Here is a 19,721-nt window from a genome sequence, read left to right as displayed (position 1 = left end):
CTATCTGTGAAGAGGTGTAGAGTCAGAGTTAAGAGGAAACTCCAATTTGATTGGGATCGCCGATACAATTTATTTTAAAATGAGTTGAACATTTTGTTCCTGCAAACCTAAGATAATAGTAAAGCCTTGATAATACACTGACAATTGAAGCCCCTCCTTTCAGCCGACACTCTCACCTGAGACCACAGACAGAGAAGGAGGGGGCCTGGCTTTCCGTTCTTCCTACCCTCCTGCCTGCCACCCTAGTGCATCTGAAAAGGAGGCAGTGACGAGGAAGAGAGGTGAGAGTCTTTTCCCATCCTGGCTAGTCAGGCCCTAAATCATCACCAGTTGATTGCCTTTTCCCCTTCAGCCAGCAGCATTTGAGACTTTTCTCTGGAAGAGTATGTCTTGTACTTAAAAGGAAGAGTGGTGGGAGACAGGAGAGGCGGAGAACGGCGTGCAGGGCCTTTCGCGCTCCAGAGTCGGAGGCGCCCGGAGGCCGGACGCCGCGCGGCTGCGCGCCCAGGACTGCGTGGTCGCCGCGGCGTCCGCGGGGCTGGCGGCGGCGGGCCGGACCCGGCGTCGCGCACCTGAGCGCCGGGGGGCGGGGCGTCGGCGGGCACAGCCCCCCGCCGCGCGCCGCGCCCCTCGCGCGCCGCCTCGGTCCTTTCCGCCCGCGCTTCGGCGTCGCTCGGCTCCGGTCCTTCCCCTCCCTCCTCTTTCCCTCCCTCCCAGCCCGGGAGAACCGCGGGCTCCGGACTGCGAGTTGGCGGTGGCTTCTCGCGCGCGGTCGCTTCGGCTCACCTGGGCGCCCGCTCCCAGCCCCGAAACTCGTCCCCCCGCAACTCCGCTCAGGTAAGGGGCCCCCGGGGCGCTGCGCGCTCTCCACGCGAACCTGTGCCCCTGGACTCGGCTGGACGGCTGGGTCAGGACACGTCCCGCCTCCTCCGCGACTCGGTCAGGGGGCTCGGCGCCTCGCCCCGCGATGGTGAGGGTGTTGGCGGCTGGCACCCTGGAGCCGGGCGAGGGCTGGAGATGCGACGGGCCGACAGGTGGCGGGTCTGGCTCGGGTCCCCCGCGACCGCCGGAGACGGGGACCCTGCCTCTCTCTTCCCCTCCAGGGGCGGCGACCGTCCGGGCCCCGCCGTGTAGGTGCGCCGGAGAAACTCGGCGGGGCGGCGACTCGGCGACTCCTCGCCTGCGGGGCTGAGTGGGGGCGCTCTCGGGGAGGAGGGCCCTGAGGGGCGCGGCCCCGGGGCAGACCCTCGAGCCGGGCGAGGACCTCACGCTTCCCTTCCCCGCCCCCTTTTGTGTTTCCCCTGCAGACCGGCCGGTCCCGGCGGGAGGCGCGGCCGCCCCAGCGCCCGGGGGTCGTTCCCTCGCCTCCTCCGGGCGGCGGGAAGGAAGAGGCGGCGGCGGCCGGAGTCGGGGCGGGCGGCCTGAGGTGAGAGCCCGGCCGGCCCCGCTGGGAATATGGCGACCGGTGGCTACCGGACCGGCGGCGGCGGCGGCAGCACCACAGACTTCCTGGAGGAGTGGAAGGCGAAGCGCGAGAAGATGCGCGCCAAGCAGAATCCCCCGGGCCCGGCCGCCCCCGCCGGGGGGACCGGCGACGCGGCCGGCAAGCTCCCGCCGGGGGCCCTGGGCACCTCGGCCGCCGCCGCCGCGGCCAACGAGCTCAACAACAACCTCCCGGGCGGCGGCCCCGCCGGCGCCGCACCTGCCGCCCCCGGCCCCGGGGGCGTGAACTGCGCCGTGGGCCCCGCGCCGCTGAGCCGCGCCGCCCCCGGCCCGCGGCGGCCGGAGGACGAGTCCCCCCCCGCCGCCGCCGCCACTTCGGGGGCAGCGCCCGCCCGGGGCGGCGAGGAGGAGCGGGACTGCGCCCCGGAGAAGGGCAAGAGCTCGGGCCCCAGCGCCAGGAAAGGCAAAGGACAGATCGAGAAGAGGAAGCTGCGGGAGAAGCGGCGATCCACCGGCGTGGTCAACATCCCCGCCGCAGAGGTGAGCCGGGCGGGGCCGCGGCCGGACCCTGGAGGGCTGCCGCCTCCTGGTCTCATCTCTCCGGGACCCAGAGCTTTCCTCCTGGAGCCTGCACTTCTTAGCCTTTCTCTGAGTAGGCAGGCAGGGGGTGATGGAGTTTTACTCTCAACAAACGCTTCCTGGGAAGTTCCCCAACCCAGAGTCGGACACGTGCTTTTCAGGCTTCCTGGCTAAGATCTCAGACACCAGAGCCTTCTTTTCACTGGTGGAAGGATAGCATGGGGCTTCAGAACTTGCCTGCCTCGTTTCTGCTTGATCAGTTAGAAAAATTGGTGAATGGTGATGACGACGTACTCTATTTAGTTTCCCAGGTGTCGGTCTTAAGTTATCGGATCGTTTATCTCTTCTTCCCTCTTAGCAGTGTTCAATAGCACCTGTAAAGAAAACTTGGCTTTAGCACTACCCCAGACAGCTTTATCTTTCAATGGACCCGAGACAAGTATATCCAAACCAAGCATATGTACTACTTCATATATACACACCAGCTGTTGGAAATAGCGCGCGCGCAGACACACACACACACGCACACACTTTTTTCCTGAGTGGTATTCTGGACAATAGGAACGCTGTAGCAACCCACAGTTCTTTCGCTCTCTCCATGTGTTGAAGTATTTGACCCTATGTATTCTGGAAAACATTTGTGGTAGGTTTGGGAATTTCTGGGGTGGAGGGGGAGTGGTGGTTGACTTTTTTTTTTGGTATTTTTGAGCAGTCTGAGAAACATTTCTGTGGGCAACAGCAGCGTCTTCCTATTAGAATGCCTGGTGAAACTTTTTTACTTATGGTATAACAGCACTTCTCTCTACTCAACAAAACAATCGTAAACAAGTTTTTAGTTGCTTTCATAGTAACTCACCGGCTTGGGGAAGTGATTCAACAATCCCGTTTCACCGTAAGTAGTTACATCTTTTGCTCATTGGCTCTAAGGTTTTAACTTTTTTTTTTTTCTCCTGGCCTTCTAATTTATTCAACTTTGACACACAGTAAGTAAATAGTAAGAATTCACCAACTTTAATTGTGGTTCAGATAAAAACATCTGCAATAAGTTAGGGTGTGTATCAAACATACCAAATTTTTGAGTCTTAATATGATTTCCATACCTAGAAAATCAGTTTGTCTTTGAAGGGTATATTTTTATGCATGTTTCAGGAAGATTTTTATCAGCCAGCAAAACTGTCCTCTGTGGTTTGCTACTTGCACAAAAGATCTGTTATTCATTAAATTGCTTTAAAAGGAATTCATGAGAGTGGTAATCAAATTTCTAGGGTTTTTTTAAGTTAAAAATATGAAGATTAAGGGGAAACTGAAGACAAGGCTTTGGAAAAGTTACATTCCTCAGCGTTATTTTTAAATGTAGCTGATGGTCCAAATAAAATAATTTGTCATTTCCAATCTTTTCCTCATTGTTCATTTGACAGGGATCTTATTTTGGGAGATCTCTTGGCAGATGTTAAAACTTCATTTTTTTGTCTGGCTGGTTGTGCTAAAATTGTTATTTCTCAGTACCTTTTTGTGTTTGTTTTTTTTAACAAGGGTAATGTTTACTGGGAGAAACAAGTATGGTGTATCTTGTGAGGTCCTAAGAAACGTCCTTTGTTAATATTCGTGTTTTGGGTAAGGGAACACAGTGCTGAGAATGTAGATGACTCCCCATTACAACTGAGTCTAATACTCTGGAATGTTTTTTGTTTGGGTGTTGGCAACTCCTAAATTTAATCTTTCTTAAAAACAAACAACCCAGGGTACCATTTTTTTGTCTGTGGAATTTGAACTTTTTTTATTGAATAGGGAATTGAGTACTGCTTTCTTTTTGTGGTAACTATGGCTCTGTTTCATGCTGTAGGACCCAACAAAACATGGTAATATTTTACCACAGTATCTAATTAGCAGGCATATTTCTTGAGTTCCTCCTCCCCATATTTTCAGTTTTTTAAAAAATAAAGTCTTTCACATTATGTGAATCATGTGCCATTTATTTCTCTTAGCAGTTTCAACATTGTAAATACCAGTTGCTGTGGAGTTTCTTGTATAATACAGTTTAGCACTACTATTTTAAAAAGTCATATAATATTTTACGAAATTTTCAGGCATAAAAATATTATAAAATATTTTATAATATTATAAAATATAAAAAGATCATCAGTCAATATTCAAAAGTAGAGTTATATATGTATATATATATATACACACATACATATATATAGTGTTGAATGACTAATCTCTTATTTTCAGGCAGTATTCCCAACCAAGTTTATATTAGTAGATTAGCATGTAACTTGTATGCAAAGAGTCTGTTTTAGTGTTTGATAAACATTAAATTTCTTCAAAAGTATTTGTTAAGCATCTGTGTAAAACATTTGTTGTGACTTTCATTAACTTATTTTACTGATTACAGAGTAACTATAAAATTGTTACAAAAGAACCTGACAGCAGATGAAGATGATACCAGCAAATGGAAGATAGTTTTAGTAAGGAAGCAGTTCAGAATCTTGAAGTGTAGGTGGTGGGGGGATACTGCATGTGATGGCTATAATAAATGCAAATATACAGATACTCATTAATGAGATAAACTTCAGTTGCTCTTGTTTACTAAGAGTTTTTTTAAAAAAACTTTTTTCTAAATTTTTGCCTTTTCTGTTAGCCAGAATTGGATAACTTGAATGTAACATACTTAATACTGCTATTTTTTGTACATTTGTTAGATTAGCCACATATTTATTACATGTCTCTGTTCAAGGCACTGTCATAAGCACTCTGGAGAAAACAAGAATAAGGCAGTGTATATTTTCAAGTAGCAAGACTGTAATCTAGGAAGAAGGCATAATTATATGAAGAAACTTAAGTAGGCACTGAGTTAACAGTTTAAAAGCCAACTTAACACAGCATGTAGCTAATTGTTAATTAAAACTTGTCTATTTAAAGGAAAGAGAGGATGGGGCTAAGAGTAGCTGTTGAGGTCGAGGGTCTTGAACTGAGACATTTCTTTACTTATATGTTTATACATATATTCATACATAAATGCATATATACCTGTTTGTGTAGTTTTTCAAATGTCAAAGTGCAGTGGTTCTTAGCTGTGGCAGCATATCAACACTGTGTGAGGATATTAAAAAATGCTTCCCCTTTGCTGATTATTTGCCTTCTTCCTCCTTGACCCCTTACATTTAATGGGTCTGGGATGGTATGGGTCCAGGTATTAATATTTTGATAAGCTCCCCATGTGAGTCAGGATTTAGGATTATTGGGTTTCATTCTAGGGATGCAGAAATGAATAGGACACAGGCCTTGCCCACAAGAGGGTTCTTAAGTAATACAGGGAACTGTATTAAGTAGTACACTATTAAGTACAGGCTATTTACTGAGCAGGGTACCTAACTCAAGAGGGTTAGTTGGGGAAGGCTTCCTCGACACATACCCACGTTTTCAGAGTGCTTGTGAGGTTATTGCCATTGGGTAGGTGTGCATGAATGGATTAACAGAGGTGGTTTTCATAGAAAATATAACATTTCAATAGATAGAGATCTAATGCTAAGTCGCTTTCAGTCATGAAAACTCTTTGCGACTCGGTGCTCATCTGTCCATGGGATTCTCCAGGCAAGAATAGTGGAGTGGGTTGCCATTTCCTCCTCCAGGGGATTTTCCTGACCCAGGGATTGAACCCCAGTCTCTTACGTCTCCTGCATTGGCACGCAGGTTCTTTACCGCTTCCGCCACCTGGGAAGTCTCAGGTAGAGGTCAAATGATACTAAAGTTTGGATTTAAATATAAAAGTTAAAATTTATTGAAACGTAACTGTTTTCATTGTGGTCAGCTAAAGTGTTTTATGTATTGTCTTAATTAATGCTCACAGCAATCCCCAATGGTAGTTATACTTACTGTATTCATCCTCATTTCCAAAGGAGAAAATGGAGGCTTAGAGAGTTTAAATGACTCAAGATCACATGGGAAGTGAATAAATGGTAGAGTAGTATTTTAAAAGTGTTTGGTTTTTTGTGTACGTGTGTGTCTAGGGGAAAAGGAGTTTTTAAGAGTTAATAAATCTTGCATTACTTAGCTTATTTCTCTAGATTTTTTTCAATAACTTTTTATTAGAGGTTTATCTTAAATGATTTAAACATATAAATGGGGAAAACAATGAAAGTATGAAATTGAATAGAAATTAAAGTCAAATTTGTAGGCTCAGATTTTGCTTCTAACCCTGTAGTCTGTAGTTTGGTTAGCAAAATTTTGAACACTGAATCATCAACAAAATACAAATCTGCTTTTGGCTAGCAGTCAGAAAGTGTGGATCTTTGATTTTAAGTGATACCTTGTTTTTTAGTCAAGATGCGATTATAACACCTACTCCATAGTTTGAAGGAACATTTGATATATAGAAACTCTTCTAAGTGAACACAATTTAAGTCACAATTACTCAGCATATTTATTGACCATTATATAGGACAAATTCCACTTAGTAAGTCTTATAAATCCAGGAAGCTTAAGAAATGCCTTTTGGTATGCCCATTATATTCTAGACTGTCTACCTTTCAATGTGATGAGTCAGGGGAAGGACTAATAGTGATTCAGAGTTGGAGAAAATTGGACTGGTGAATAGAGTAGATACAGGGTAGATACCGAGGTTTCTTAATAAGATTTTAGTCCTAGCCTTTCTACATGTTGAGCTCATTGATAAATTGAAATTTTAGTATTATCAGAATTTTTAGTGAGTTTTCTAAGCTGAGAGGCCTTTTTCCATGAAAATAACAATTATGTAATTAAAGCAGATGATACATATGGTATGTTTATTAAGACCCAGGCACTGATTTAAGCATCTTACATGTTTTGGTGCATTTAATTCTTACTACCACCCTATGGGAAAATGGGACAGAAAGGGCCAGTTACTTGCCTGAGGGGAAAAAGAGAATCTGTCTTCAAAGCCTGGTTCTTAAGAACCATTTTATCATATTTCACTGTATTGTATAAGTATATACCCAGTTTAAGAAATACAAAAATTATTTTATAAGAAGCGAATAAATTACTGTAGAATTTGAAAATGACCATGTTACAAAAGACAGATGAAGTGGGACTTTATTGGAAAAATTCAAGAGCAAATAAATACATTAACAGTGGCATTAAAATTCTTATTTAAAATTTTTGTCAAGCTAGTGGTCTTACGAACACTCTTCATTATTTCTCCACTGGTTTACAGCACATGTGATATGGGTCAGAAAATAATTATGCTCTTTAATAGTGGTGCTAACATCTTAGAAGTTTAAAATTACTGGAAATATTAAGAGTTTGAAATTTTCCAACACTTTTTTCTTTTCAAAAAGTGAAGTATAATTTATATATCATGAAATTCACCTTTTTAAAGTGTACATCAGTGCTTTTTAGTATGTTCACAAAGTTGTGCTCTAAGTGCTTTTACATTTTCATCTTAATTTTTTATTCATAGAACCTGTGGTATTTGTGGTAGATTTTAGCTCCCTACTCAGTAAAGTACAGCAGTATTCAACAGGAGAAGTTATTAAATTAATATACTATTTGCTTTCCCTGCATTTCACAGAGGAAAATAAAATTGTAGAATCTTCTGTTTTTAATTTCTTAAACTTAGACCTCTACTACCACTTTCTTTACTAGAATTTAGTATAAGAGGTACATAATGTAACTGAATGTAGTATTTTCAACTGTTTAAAATTTTACATATCTTTCATGGAGGTCTGCAAAAACACATTTGGGAACTTTGATTCAGAGTAAACATGGAGTTTTAGGCGATTAAACTTTAGTCATTTATTACTTAAGTCAGGGTCCTAAAAGATGTGGCTGTGGGTGGGGGTATCTGTACCATTATCACCTATGTTATTTATTTTAAATGCAAATTTCTGGGATCTACCTCAGGGAAAAGTTACCTGAGACTTCATTTTAACATATGCTCACGTGATTCTTGTACTGCAGTTCAAGAACTGACTTAAATGCTCTATACTGGCTTACTGATCTGTAAAATGAAATTGATAGATTATTTTATTAATTCATTTAATAGTCCTGTGAGATAATATTTCTGAAAAAGCTTAAGAATGACTAAATGATAAATCATAGTTATTATATAGGTATAACACATTGATAAGTAGTTGTTGATGTCTAATGGAAATTTCTTACTGGGATGTTAAACATTCTTACTTTTTCCACTTAATAAAGAACTTTATAGATATTTTAACAGAGGCAACTTGAGATATTTGGAAATTGAAAGTTTCTTAAACATTTATATGTCATATATTTAGGACAGAATGTTGTGTCTGCCTGGCTTCTTGAAGAAGCCTCGCCTACAGAAAAAACCTCTAATACTTAATGTGTAATTTGAACTTTACGTTCACTCATTTTTCTGTGGTGTATTCTTTAAGGGAAAGTGTGTGTAAATGTTTAATAATTAGTTCAAATCTTTGAAACAGGTTTTGTCCATCTCATTATTAAATATTCTCAAATGAAGTCTTTCCCTTTTGTTTACTATTACATATTTGACCTGTTGGCATCTGTAACTAGCCAGTTGATTCTTAACATATTTGCTTATTGCTGAGGCAGCGTTTGGTGTAAGTCATATGCGTTTTTGTTTATAGCTGCATACAGACTGGTGTTACAGTTGAGCATCAGCCATGTATTACAGTCTTCTTAGGTTACTTACAAATATACCAGGCTCCATGTCAGAATGAAGTTAGAGAAACATTTAATTTTTAAAAACAGTAAAATTATTTACTTAAAGGATAAAAAGAGCTCCAGTGAGTTAGAAACTTAGCATATGAATTGGTTAATAAATATTTATTTGGTGATAGTTTTTAGAAATTTCCTTCACCAGAGTTGTATGGGTTACAATGTTTTTCAATAATAGTTTTATTTGCTTTATAAGTTGAATTTAAAGAAAAAGGGCTATTGTATTCTGAAAGTGAATGTTTTTTAGAGTTTTGCTGAAATGAGCAGGTAGGAGAGGACTTATGTTGTAGATTACAGTTCTGTGACAGCTAAATTTTGTTTGCAGACTTTTTTTTTTAATTGTAAGAGACTAACTGAATAAGATAAATAAGAATAATAAAATATCAGTTTGAAATGCAGTTGAAAACATTAATTAACTTTAAAAGATACCTTTTAATATTCAGCAAATTTGTGGGCATATGTTTGAGAAATTTACAGGTTATATAAAGTATGAAATGGTTTTTCTATTACTTTTGGAATTCTTTGCAGGATATTTTTAGTAGTATTTAAAAAGAATGGAAATCTGAGTTAGGAAGAGCAAAATTAACATTCAGAAGATGGTGCTTGAGGAATATGATTAAAAATATTTTAGCTGACATAGTCAAAGAAGCTGCATTAAGTCTCAAATTCTTGACAAGACTTCTTGATATTCTGTAATGCAAGCAAAAGTTGATCCAAACCAAATTTGTATAAACAAATTTTTTTTTCTCCTGCTGGTAAAAACTGTGTTGAAAAAGTAATGTGTTCTTTGTAGTTCTCCTGTGTAAATACAAAAGAAGATAGTGAAACCTATCACCTCTTATCTTATACATTTTATTTATTTCTAATCTTTTGTCTCCATAAAAAATGGAACCACACTGTACAGATTTGTGTGTATATTTAGTCTTTCATTTTATGGTGTTATTCTTCAAAAATAAGGATGGATTTTTTAAAAAATCATGGTAAAATACTATACATAAGATCTTAAATCATTTTTATTCAGTGCTATTAAGTACATTCAGATTGTTGTGCAGAAATTACCACCAGCCATCCCCATAACTCTTTCATCTTATAAAATTGAAACTGTATACTTAACAGTAACTCTCCATTCTGCCCTCCTTCCAGCCTCAGACAACCACCAAGGTACTTCTGTCTTTAGGAACGGATATGTTTGTATTATTTGATACTAAAATATTTAAGCATTGCTTTATTGGGAAAAGACCCTACTGTTAAACAGCTATTTATTTCTTTTCATATATTGTGTTTCCTGAACCATTCAAAGCATCTTATAGGTATGGGCACCTTCAGGTAATTGTGAAGGATGCCCAGAGATTTTTTTTTAATCTCTATTGCCTTTGATTTTGGTGGGAAATTAAGTAGAACTGTAGTAATTACAAGTGCGTGTAAGCTGTAGCTCAGCCTATAAGTTCATAAAACTCAACATGGTATGAAGTCACATGATTAAAAACCATAGGGCATATGGAAAAATGGAGTTTAGGGGAATAACACTCAAAAACTTTGTCAGTGACATGTGAAAAGACAGAAACCTTGTAAGGACTAGTGCAATTTTATGCATGTTAAATGGTTAAGAAATATAAAAGTACTCAAATTAATATGACATGACTTTGTAAAAGCACTGGAATTTGCTTATAGAAGTGGGTCTCAAAAGGGTTGCGATTTGTGAAGTGATGGAAGAAGGGTCATCTGAAGTTGGATTGAAAATATAACACCAGATTCGGATGAGCATGGCTCACAACACATGCAGTGAACCTAGCTGCATGGTGGAAGTTTGTGGTGTGTATTTTGTGAGTTTCTTTGCAGCCGAGTTGTGTTTTCTCTACTTAGCTAGTGTTTCTTGCAGTTGCACAGAAGCAAATGTGAAATCTGGGTTATGCTCAACTTGTTCCGTAACATACTAGTTGCTTAGGAGCAAATTGAATTTTCTAAGCAAGTGTTACAGTATGTGGTGTGTGTGTGTCTGTCTACCCATACATGTACATCTGTGTGTCTGTCTGTATCTATATGCATGTGTGTATGTGTGTGAGCTTAGTGTCTGACTCTTTGCAACCCCATGGACTGTAGCCTGCCAGGTTCCTCTGTCCATGGGATTTTCTAGGCAAGACTACTGGAGTGGATTGCCATTTCCAAGAGATCTTGACCCAGGGATCAAACCCATGTCTCTTGCATCTCCTGCATTGGCAGGCAGTTTCTTTACCACTGCACCACTTGGGAAGTGCATAACCATAAATCCGATAATCTAATATGTAAAGTCCAAGTAATGAGGTAGAGAAAGGTCTAGAACTGAGAATGCTTGTTTAAGAGTTTATAATGATACTGATTGCTAGGATAGAGGTAGTAGAAAAGGAAAACAGTTGGATGGATTTTAGAGTTGTTTTATTGGCATTTGAAAATTACATAATTGGGATGTTTTGAACTGGAAACGTCTTTAGAGATCATCTGTTCCACACAAAAAAGTATTTGGTATTGCCAGACTACTCCTGAAACTGAAATTGTCTGTCAGCCTCAGTCTTAATTCCAGCTGAGTGTTGCTCTCTCCCGCCTTCCTTTCAGCTCTATCCTGATTACTATTGAGAATCTTGCTGATTTTATTCCTTCTTAAATACTCAACCTCTCTCTCTCATCTTGCCATTAAGGAATGTTCCCTTAATTCTCCTTCACCTTTCAACTTACTTTTCCTTCCTTAATTGCTCAACTTAAAGGCCTTGTTTTCACCTGCCAACTCCCATTTCACTGCTCAGTCTCACTACTTTTTAAAAATCGATTTTGCCAAGTTTGCTTGTAGCCTCATAATTGCCAAACGTGACAGCTTCTTTTCTATTTTCATGCTACCTAACCTTTCTTTCGGAGAAGGCAATGGCACCCCACTCCAGTACTCTTGCCTGGAAAATCCCATGGACAGAGGAGCCTGGTGGGCTGCAGTCCATGGGGTCGTGAAGAGTCGGACACGACTGAGAGACTTCACTTTCGCTTTTCACTTTCCTGCATTTGAGAAGGAAATGGCAACCTACTCCAGTGTTCTTGCCTGGAGAATCCCAGGGACGGGGAGCCTGGTGCGCTGCCGTCTATGAGGTCGCACAGAGTCACAACTGAAGCGACTTGGCAGCAGCAGCCTTTCTTAAGCATTTGCCTTTGTCACTCCTCTCCCTTGGGGGCTGCAGCACTTTTGGAGGTTCTTTTTCAGTTGGTTTACTCAAAAGCATTGGCCAGCCTTCTCTGTGCGCCAGGCACAGTGCTAGCTGATACAGTGAGTCACGTTATCCATTATCACCCATCTTTAAGGAACTTCTCTTGGGGATTAAAAAAAAATACTGTCTTAGTTTAGGCAGCTATCGCAAGAGTATTATAGACTGGGTGGTTTATAGACAATAGACGTTTATTTTTCTGGAGGCTGTGAGTCCAAAATCAAGGCTGCAGCAGAATCTGCATTGTTGAGAGCCTGCTTTCTAGTTCACTTGTCCTCACATGATGGAAGAGGATGAGAGAGATCTCTGGGGTCTGTCTTATCTGAACACTAACCCCATCTATGAGGACTCTAGCCTTGTGACCTAATCTCCTCCCCAAGGCCCCATCTTCTAATATCACATTGGAATTGATGGTCCCCCCCCCCCCACATAGGGATGTTGGGGAAGTACACTCACTCAGTCCATAGCAGATAATTATAAATTTGATGTTATAAAAACTATGATGGGGAAAAGAACAAAGTACTGAACTAGCTCAGAAAAGGGAGCCACCAGTTCTATAAGGGAGTCAGGAAGGACTTTATATATGGTGGCTTGACTAATGAGGACTTCCCAGGTGCAGAGGGGACACACGAACATTCTGGATAAAGGAAGGCCCAGAACCAGGAGATAATAGCATTATAGTGTGTGTGTACTGTGTGCCCAGCACTGTGCTGGGGGCTTTCTATGCATTATTTCCTCATCTTCGCATTAGCTCACAACATAGATTGAAACAAAAAAAAATTTTTTTTTTCCTCATTTTACAAGATGAGGAAGTTCAGCCTCAGAGAAGTTGTGACTTGCCCAAAGGTTATACTGGCAAACTTGGATATGACTCCACATTTGTTTAGGTGCCAGGGCCCACACGTTGGTTATCATTGTTGAAAGGGGGAGGGATATGTTCTAACTGAGGAAATATTGACGTGCAGCGAGTTCATGGTTGGGAGTGAATGGAAAACACTCAGTAAGAATGATATGGGCCAATTGTGATAGATCTGACGGTCACGCCAGGGAATTTAGACTTTATTCGGCTGTTTGTTAGTATTGTTGGCTGGGCATTTCCTTCCTTTGTCTATATCTATTTATACAATAAGTCTGACTGCTTCTGGAATAAGTTTTGCCTGCATAATTTGCAGTTATTAGGGAAATTTTCTTGTTCAGAGACAGGTACCTATTCAAGCATGGTAAACAATATAAAATCCTATAAAAATAATATGCATATAATAGAATAATTAAATCCATATTTTCACATGGGTTTAAAAAAATGAGAGGATAGGCTCTAAGCAAAGTTATACCAAGTGACTATTACAATAATAATTCTGTACTGAAAATAGATTTGGGGATACCTTTGTGGAGCAGGATTGAGTGAAGATGGATGCTCTGGTGACATTAAATTGTCAGAGTATGTTCTGAGTGTAATTATGGGGAGGTTTATACCTTAATACGATCCCTTGGTTTAGATTTTACCTTGTATTTCTTGTAAAGCAGGTTTTAATTTCCATTCCCAGATTCTTTTTTAGTTCATCTTGGGATATAGATGCTTGGAATACAGGTGCTAAAGGACGGGCATCACCTTTGTCTCTTTACTGCTTATTATTTTCTTAGCTCTACAGATGTTCCCTTTCTCCCTTCCTTCTGCCTTTTCTTACTTTGAGGAAGTGCTTCGCTAAATCACATTTTAGGAGGATTTATATTTGATAATTTAAAGGTAATAGCTTTGTATTATATAAAATTTGAAATTAAACAGCCAAAATAGGATTGTGCAAGCATCAGCTATAGATTACTATTATCAATTTGACATACATTCTTTCATTTTTATTTTTATTAATTGGGATTATAACCTATATACATTTTTACAACTGATCTTTAAATTTTATATCATAAATATTATTATTCCCTTTTAAATTCTTTTTGAAAGCAAAGAAGTTAACTGCTGCATATTTTTTGGTTTTATAAATGTAATTTCCACTATCCAATGATAGCTATTACTTTATGGTTTTAATATACAATTCCTGAGGATATTTTTGTACATACACCTAAAATAAATATCTAAATCCAGAAATTTAGTCATTGTACAAATATTATAACCTTTTTCTTATCAGTATATTTTTTCTTCTTTTTATTTATTTATTTTTGGCTGTGCTGGGTCTTTGTTGCTGTGCAGGTTTCCGTCTAGTTGTGCTGAGTAGAGGCTACTCTTCATTATGGTGTGCCAGCTTCTCACTGCGATTGCTTCTGTTGCAGAGCATGGGCTCTGGGGCGCCTAGGCTTTAGTAGGTGTGGCGCGTGGGCTCTGGAGCACAGGCTCCATAGTTGTGGTTCACTAGGCTTAGTTGCTCTGAAGCCTCTCTTGGATCATATGTCAGTGAATTTGTAACTGTGTTGTGATTCTTGGTGGCTACAGAATATTTAATAATTTAGGTGTTTCAGTAAAGCTGCAACACATTTCACTTCCTTCTTAGTACAGATTATCTGTTAGACACTGAACTTGGCCTTTGGGCATTTGTGTTGCTATATCTGTTCCGTTCTCAGCATTGCTGGGATTTGGACAAACTCTTAATTCCTTGAGAATTTGAAATCTAATATAGAGGACTAAGGTTATATGAGATAATTTTGAAACATTTAAAATGTGTATAATAAGGTGTTAAATATTGTGCCATCCTGTTAGTAATAGAGAAGTGAGAGTTCCCAAAGAGGACTGAATAGTCCAGAAAATTTCACTGAGGGTGTATGAGGTTTGCGTTGGTCTTGAAGGACTGATTAGAAATGGGCGGATAAAAAGGAGAATCACACTTCAGATTGAGAGAGAGCAGAGTGCGCTATGGTAGAAAGGTGGGAATTAGCAGCCCTTGGGATAGAGGCTTGCTTTGTTTATTTATTGGCTGTGCCTTGCAGCTTGCAGTATCTTAGTTCTCCAGCCAGGATTAGAAGACAGGACCTGGTGGCGAGAGCACTGAGTTCTAACCACTGGACTACCAGGGATTTCCTGGGATAAAGGCTTTATGTTAGAAAATGTGTCTCTACTTTCAAACACACAGAGTGGAAGGATACAGATGTTATAGTGGGTACTTGGATGTTGCCTTCAAAGCTCTACTCTGTAGATCATTTGAATCACTGAAGTTTATTCATAGTAATACTACTTCTTTTTCAGTTACAGGCATACTTCAGATTTTGTTCTAGATCTCCATAATTAACATTGCAGTGAAGCAAATCACATGAATTTTTTGGTTTCTTAGTGCATGTAAAAGTTATGAGTACACTATAGGAATACTGTAGTTTCTTAGCATTATATCTTTAAAAATGTACATACCATAATTAAAGAATTACTTATTGCTGAAAAATGCTAACCATCTGAGCTTCCAGCAAGTCGTGATTGTTTTTTTGTTGGTAGAACGTCTTGCCTCAGTATTGATGCCTGCTGAATGATCAGGGTGGTAGTTTCTGCAGATTATGGTAACTGGCAATTTCTTAAAACAAGACAGTGAGGTTTGCCCCATCAGTTAACTCTTCCTTTGACTAATGCTTTCTCTGTAGCATGCAATGCTGTTTGATAGCATTTTACCCACAGAATTTCTTTCAAAGTTGGAGTAAATCTTTTCAAACCCTGCCACTGCTTTATCAGCTAAGTTTATGTAATATTCTAAATCCTTTGCTGTCATTTCAACAGTCTGCACAGCATCTTCACCAGGAGTAGATTCCACCCCAAGAAACCACTTTTCTTTGCTCATACATAAGAAGCAACTCCTTATCCATTCCAAGTTTTATCATGAAATAGCAGGAACTCAGTCACATCTTCAGGTTTTACTTCTGATTCTAGTTCTCTTGCTCTTTTCACCACATCTGCCGTTACTTTCTTCACTGAAATTTCCCATGGGGTTTGGCATCAACATCTTCCAAATTCCTGTTAATGCTGGTATTTTGACCTCTTCTCGTAAATCACGAATGTTTTAAATAGCATCTATATAGTGAGTCCTTTCCAGAGATTTTCAGTGTGCACTTGGCTGCCCAGACCTATCAGAGGAATCACTGTCTTATGGTAGCTTTTAGTCCTTGATCCTTGGGTTGCAGAATGAATGTTGTATTGGCAGGCATGAAAATAAAATAAATCTCATTGTCCGTCTCCATCAGAGCCCTTGGGTGACCAGGTGCCTTGTCAGTGAGCAGTCGTATTTTGAAAGGAATCTTCTTTTCTGAGCAGTAGGTCTCAACAGTGGGCTAACCATGTTGTAAATACATGTGCTGTTATCCAGGTTTTGTTGTTCCTTTTATAGAGCCCAAGGGCCTTGGATTTTCAGAATGGTAAGTGAACGCCGGTTTTAACTTCAGTCTGTATAGGCTCCCAACTGACAAGAGAGTCAGCCTGTCCTTTGAGACCAGGCATTGACCTCTTACTTCTGATTGTGAAAGTCCTTAATGGCATCTTCTTCCAGAATAAGGTTACTTTTTTTCCTTCATTGAAAATCTGTTGTTCAGCATAGCCACCTTCATTAATGAGCTTAGGCAGATCTTCTGAATAAACTGCTGCCACTTCTAAGTCAGCACTTCCTCACCTGTCCTTCATGTCAGCGATGGCTTGCTTGCTCCAGCCTCAGCAGCCATCCTGCGCTAGCTTTAAGCTTGCCTTCTGCAGTTTCCTCGCCTCTCTCAGCCTTCATAGAATTGAAAAGACTTAGAGCCTTGTTTTGGATTAGGGTTTAGATTAATGAAATGTTGTGGCCTGGTTTGATCTATCCAGACCACTAAAACTTTCTCTGTGTTAGCAATAGGGCTGTTTTGTTTTCTAATCATTCAGTTCACTTGAATAGCACTGTTAATTTCCTTCAAGAAGTTTTCCTTTGCATTCACAAGTTGGCTGACTGTCTAGCAGAAGGCTACCTTTAAGCTTGTCTTGGCTTTCAACATGTCTTTCTCAGTAAGCTTAATCCTTCCTAGCGTTTAGTTTTAAAATGAGAGGCTTGGGACTATTCGTTTTACTTAAACACTTAGGAACCATTGTAGAGCTATTAATTGGCTTAATTTCAGTATTGTATCTCAGGGAATAGGGAAGCCTGAGGAGAGGGCGAGAGATAGGGGACGTGCTGGTTGGTGGAGCAGTCAAAACACACAGCATTGATCAAAGTTCGTTGTCTTATATGATTGCAGTTTTATTTTTGTTCAGTTGCTCAGTTGTGTCCAACTCTTTGTGACTCCATGGATCCCAAAACATTAAAGATCATTGATCACAGATTATAACAACAATAATGAGTAAGTTTAAACTATTGTGAGAATTTGCAAAATCTGACACAGAGATAGGAAGTGAGCAAATGCTATTGGAAAAAATGGTTCCGAAAGACTTGCTCAACTCAGGGTTGGTGCAAGAAAATGCAGTGTTTGCAAAGTGAGGCAAAGCAAAACAGTAAAATGAGGTATGCCTGTAATAGACTGTTAAAGCTGCTTTAGCTTGTAGAGAAATTGAGTAGAAAGTAGAGAATTCTCATAGTCTCCCTTACTGCCTGGTTTTCCCTATTATTAACGTCTTGCATTGGTGTGGCACATTTGTTACAATTGGTGAACCAATGTTGATGAGCCAATATTAAATAAAATCCACAGTTTACATTACTGTTCACTCTTTGTTATACAGCTTTATATATATATATATATATATATAGAGAGAGAGAGAGAGAGAGAGAGAGAGATCATTGAATGTGTAATATCGTGTATCTACCATTGCAATATCATAGGGAGTAGTTTACTGCCCCCAAAATTCCCTGTGCTTCACCTCCTCCTCTTCCCTGGCAACCACTGATCTATCCACTTTCTCTATAGTTTTGCCTAATCCAAATGTCATATGATTGGAATCCCACTATGCAGCCTTTTCAGACTGGCTTGTTTGATTTTAGCAACATGCATTTAAGGTTCTAACATTTCATTTTTAAAAATCATAATAATTATATTAATTAACCTAATCACCTAAGTTACCCCAGGATGATCTGGGAGAGTTATTTTCAAAGAGTCTATCTACCCTCAGATGCCAAACATTTGTTACCAGTACAGGGTTAGAGCATAAACGAGGTGATGAGTCAGTGTTTATCAAATGAACAGTTTTTCAGAAGAATATGCCAAAGCTCTAGTGGAAATTCCCAAAGAGGAGCACTGAAAATATTTTGGTTAATGATGGTATTTTCATAAAATGTGTGCAGTTTCATAAGTTGTATATAAAGCCTTGAGAAGGCCCTATTGCTTATTTGATCATGTCAATTAGAATATGTTTGTTAAAATATTAATCACATTCCTTTTGTTTTCTAGTCCACATTTGTAACTTTTTATGTGGTTTTTCACCAAATATCTAAACCTATGTTTTCACATTCTGTCGAAATCTTTGACTTTCCAAAGATCCTTAGAAAGGGATGTTCATTTTTCTTACTTATTCAATGAAGTGTCAGAGGGGTAAACAATCTAGAGCTTAAGTGCTGCTTTCTTTCCGCCTGACTTCATTTAGAGATGACAGTATATTTGAATTAAGAAAGTTACTTCCACCTTCAGTGTATAGAGCTTAAGACCAAGTTAATTCCAGTACAAGCTGGAATCAAGATTGCTCAGAGAGGTATCAGTAACCTCAGATATGCAGATAACACCACTCTTGCAGAAAGGGAAGAGGAGTTAAAGAGCCTCTTGATGAAAGTGAAAGAGGAGAGTGAAAAATTGGCTTAAAGGTCAACATGCAAAAAACTAAGATCGTGGCATCCAGTCCCATCACTTCATGGCAAATAGATGGGGAAAAAATGGAAATAGTGAGAGACTTTATTTTCTTAGGCTTCAAAATCACTGCAGACAGTGACTGCAGCCATGAGATTAAAAGGTGCTTGCTCCTTGGAAGAGAAGCTTTGACCAACCTAGACAGCATTAAAAACCAGAGACATTACTTTGCCAACAAAAGTCCGTCTAGTCAAAGCTATGGTTTTTCCAGTAGTCGTGTGGATGTGAGAGTTGGACCATAAAGAAGGCTGAGCGTCGAAGAATTGACGATTTTGAACTGTGGTGTTGGAGAAGACTCTTGAGAGTCTTGGACTGCAGAGAGATCAAACCAGTCCATCCTAAAGGAAATCAACCCTGAGTATTCATTGGAAAGGCTGATGCAAAGCTGAAACTCCCAATACTTTGGCCACCTGATGCAAAGAACTGACTCACTGGAAAAGACCCTGATGCTGGGAAAGATTGAAGGCAGGAGGAGAAGGGGATGACAGAGGATGAGATGGTTGGATGGCACCACCAACTCAATGGACATGAATTTGAGCCAATTCTGGGAGATGGTGAAGGACAGGGGAACCTGGCATGCTGCAGTGCATGGGGTTGCAGAGTCAGACACGAGTGAGCAGTTGAACAACAAAGCTGGTGTCTAGCTCATTGATTAAACCTTTCCTGTGTCAACTAAATGTATCCACATACTTCTTCCAGAGAAGTGAGTCAATCTTGAGTTTGGCGGGAATATTTTAGGTGGTAAAATGATTAGAGAAAGGGACTTTAATTACATTCCTCAAATTTTCATTTTGTTGAATCCAAGGTTAAAAGAGTAAACAGAAGGACTTCCCAGATGGTACAGTGGATGAGAATCTGCCTGCCAATGCAGGGGACACCGGTTTGATGCCTGATTGGGGAAAATTCTGCATGTCATAGAACAGTTAACTTGTGCACCACAGCTGCTGAGCCCACATGCTGCAGCTGCTGAAGCCTGCACTCCTAGAGCCTGTGCTCGGCAACAAGGGAAGCCAGCCGCTGCAG

At 40.4% G+C, this 19,721-nt stretch overlaps 1 protein-coding gene across 1 annotated transcript in view; it reads left to right on the top strand.

Annotated features, from left to right (window-relative positions):
* Nucleotides 1-392: 392 nt before the first annotated feature.
* PAWR (pro-apoptotic WT1 regulator) overlaps nucleotides 393-19,721 on the top strand; it is a 111,584-nt gene continuing 92,255 nt past the window's right edge. The window contains exons 1-2 of the mRNA XM_069584121.1: nucleotides 393-837; nucleotides 1,308-1,983. Of these exons, the coding sequence (XP_069440222.1) occupies nucleotides 1,456-1,983 (528 nt within the window). The 5' untranslated portion in view covers nucleotides 393-837; nucleotides 1,308-1,455. The remainder of the gene's footprint in view (nucleotides 838-1,307; nucleotides 1,984-19,721) is intronic.

This window comes from Ovis canadensis, chromosome 3 (genome assembly GCF_042477335.2).
Source record: "Ovis canadensis isolate MfBH-ARS-UI-01 breed Bighorn chromosome 3, ARS-UI_OviCan_v2, whole genome shotgun sequence".
In the NCBI taxonomy this organism is placed as follows: Eukaryota; Metazoa; Chordata; class Mammalia; order Artiodactyla; family Bovidae; genus Ovis; species Ovis canadensis.
Note: the sequence above shows the minus strand (reverse complement) of the source record. Positions and strands in the feature narration are given on the sequence as shown.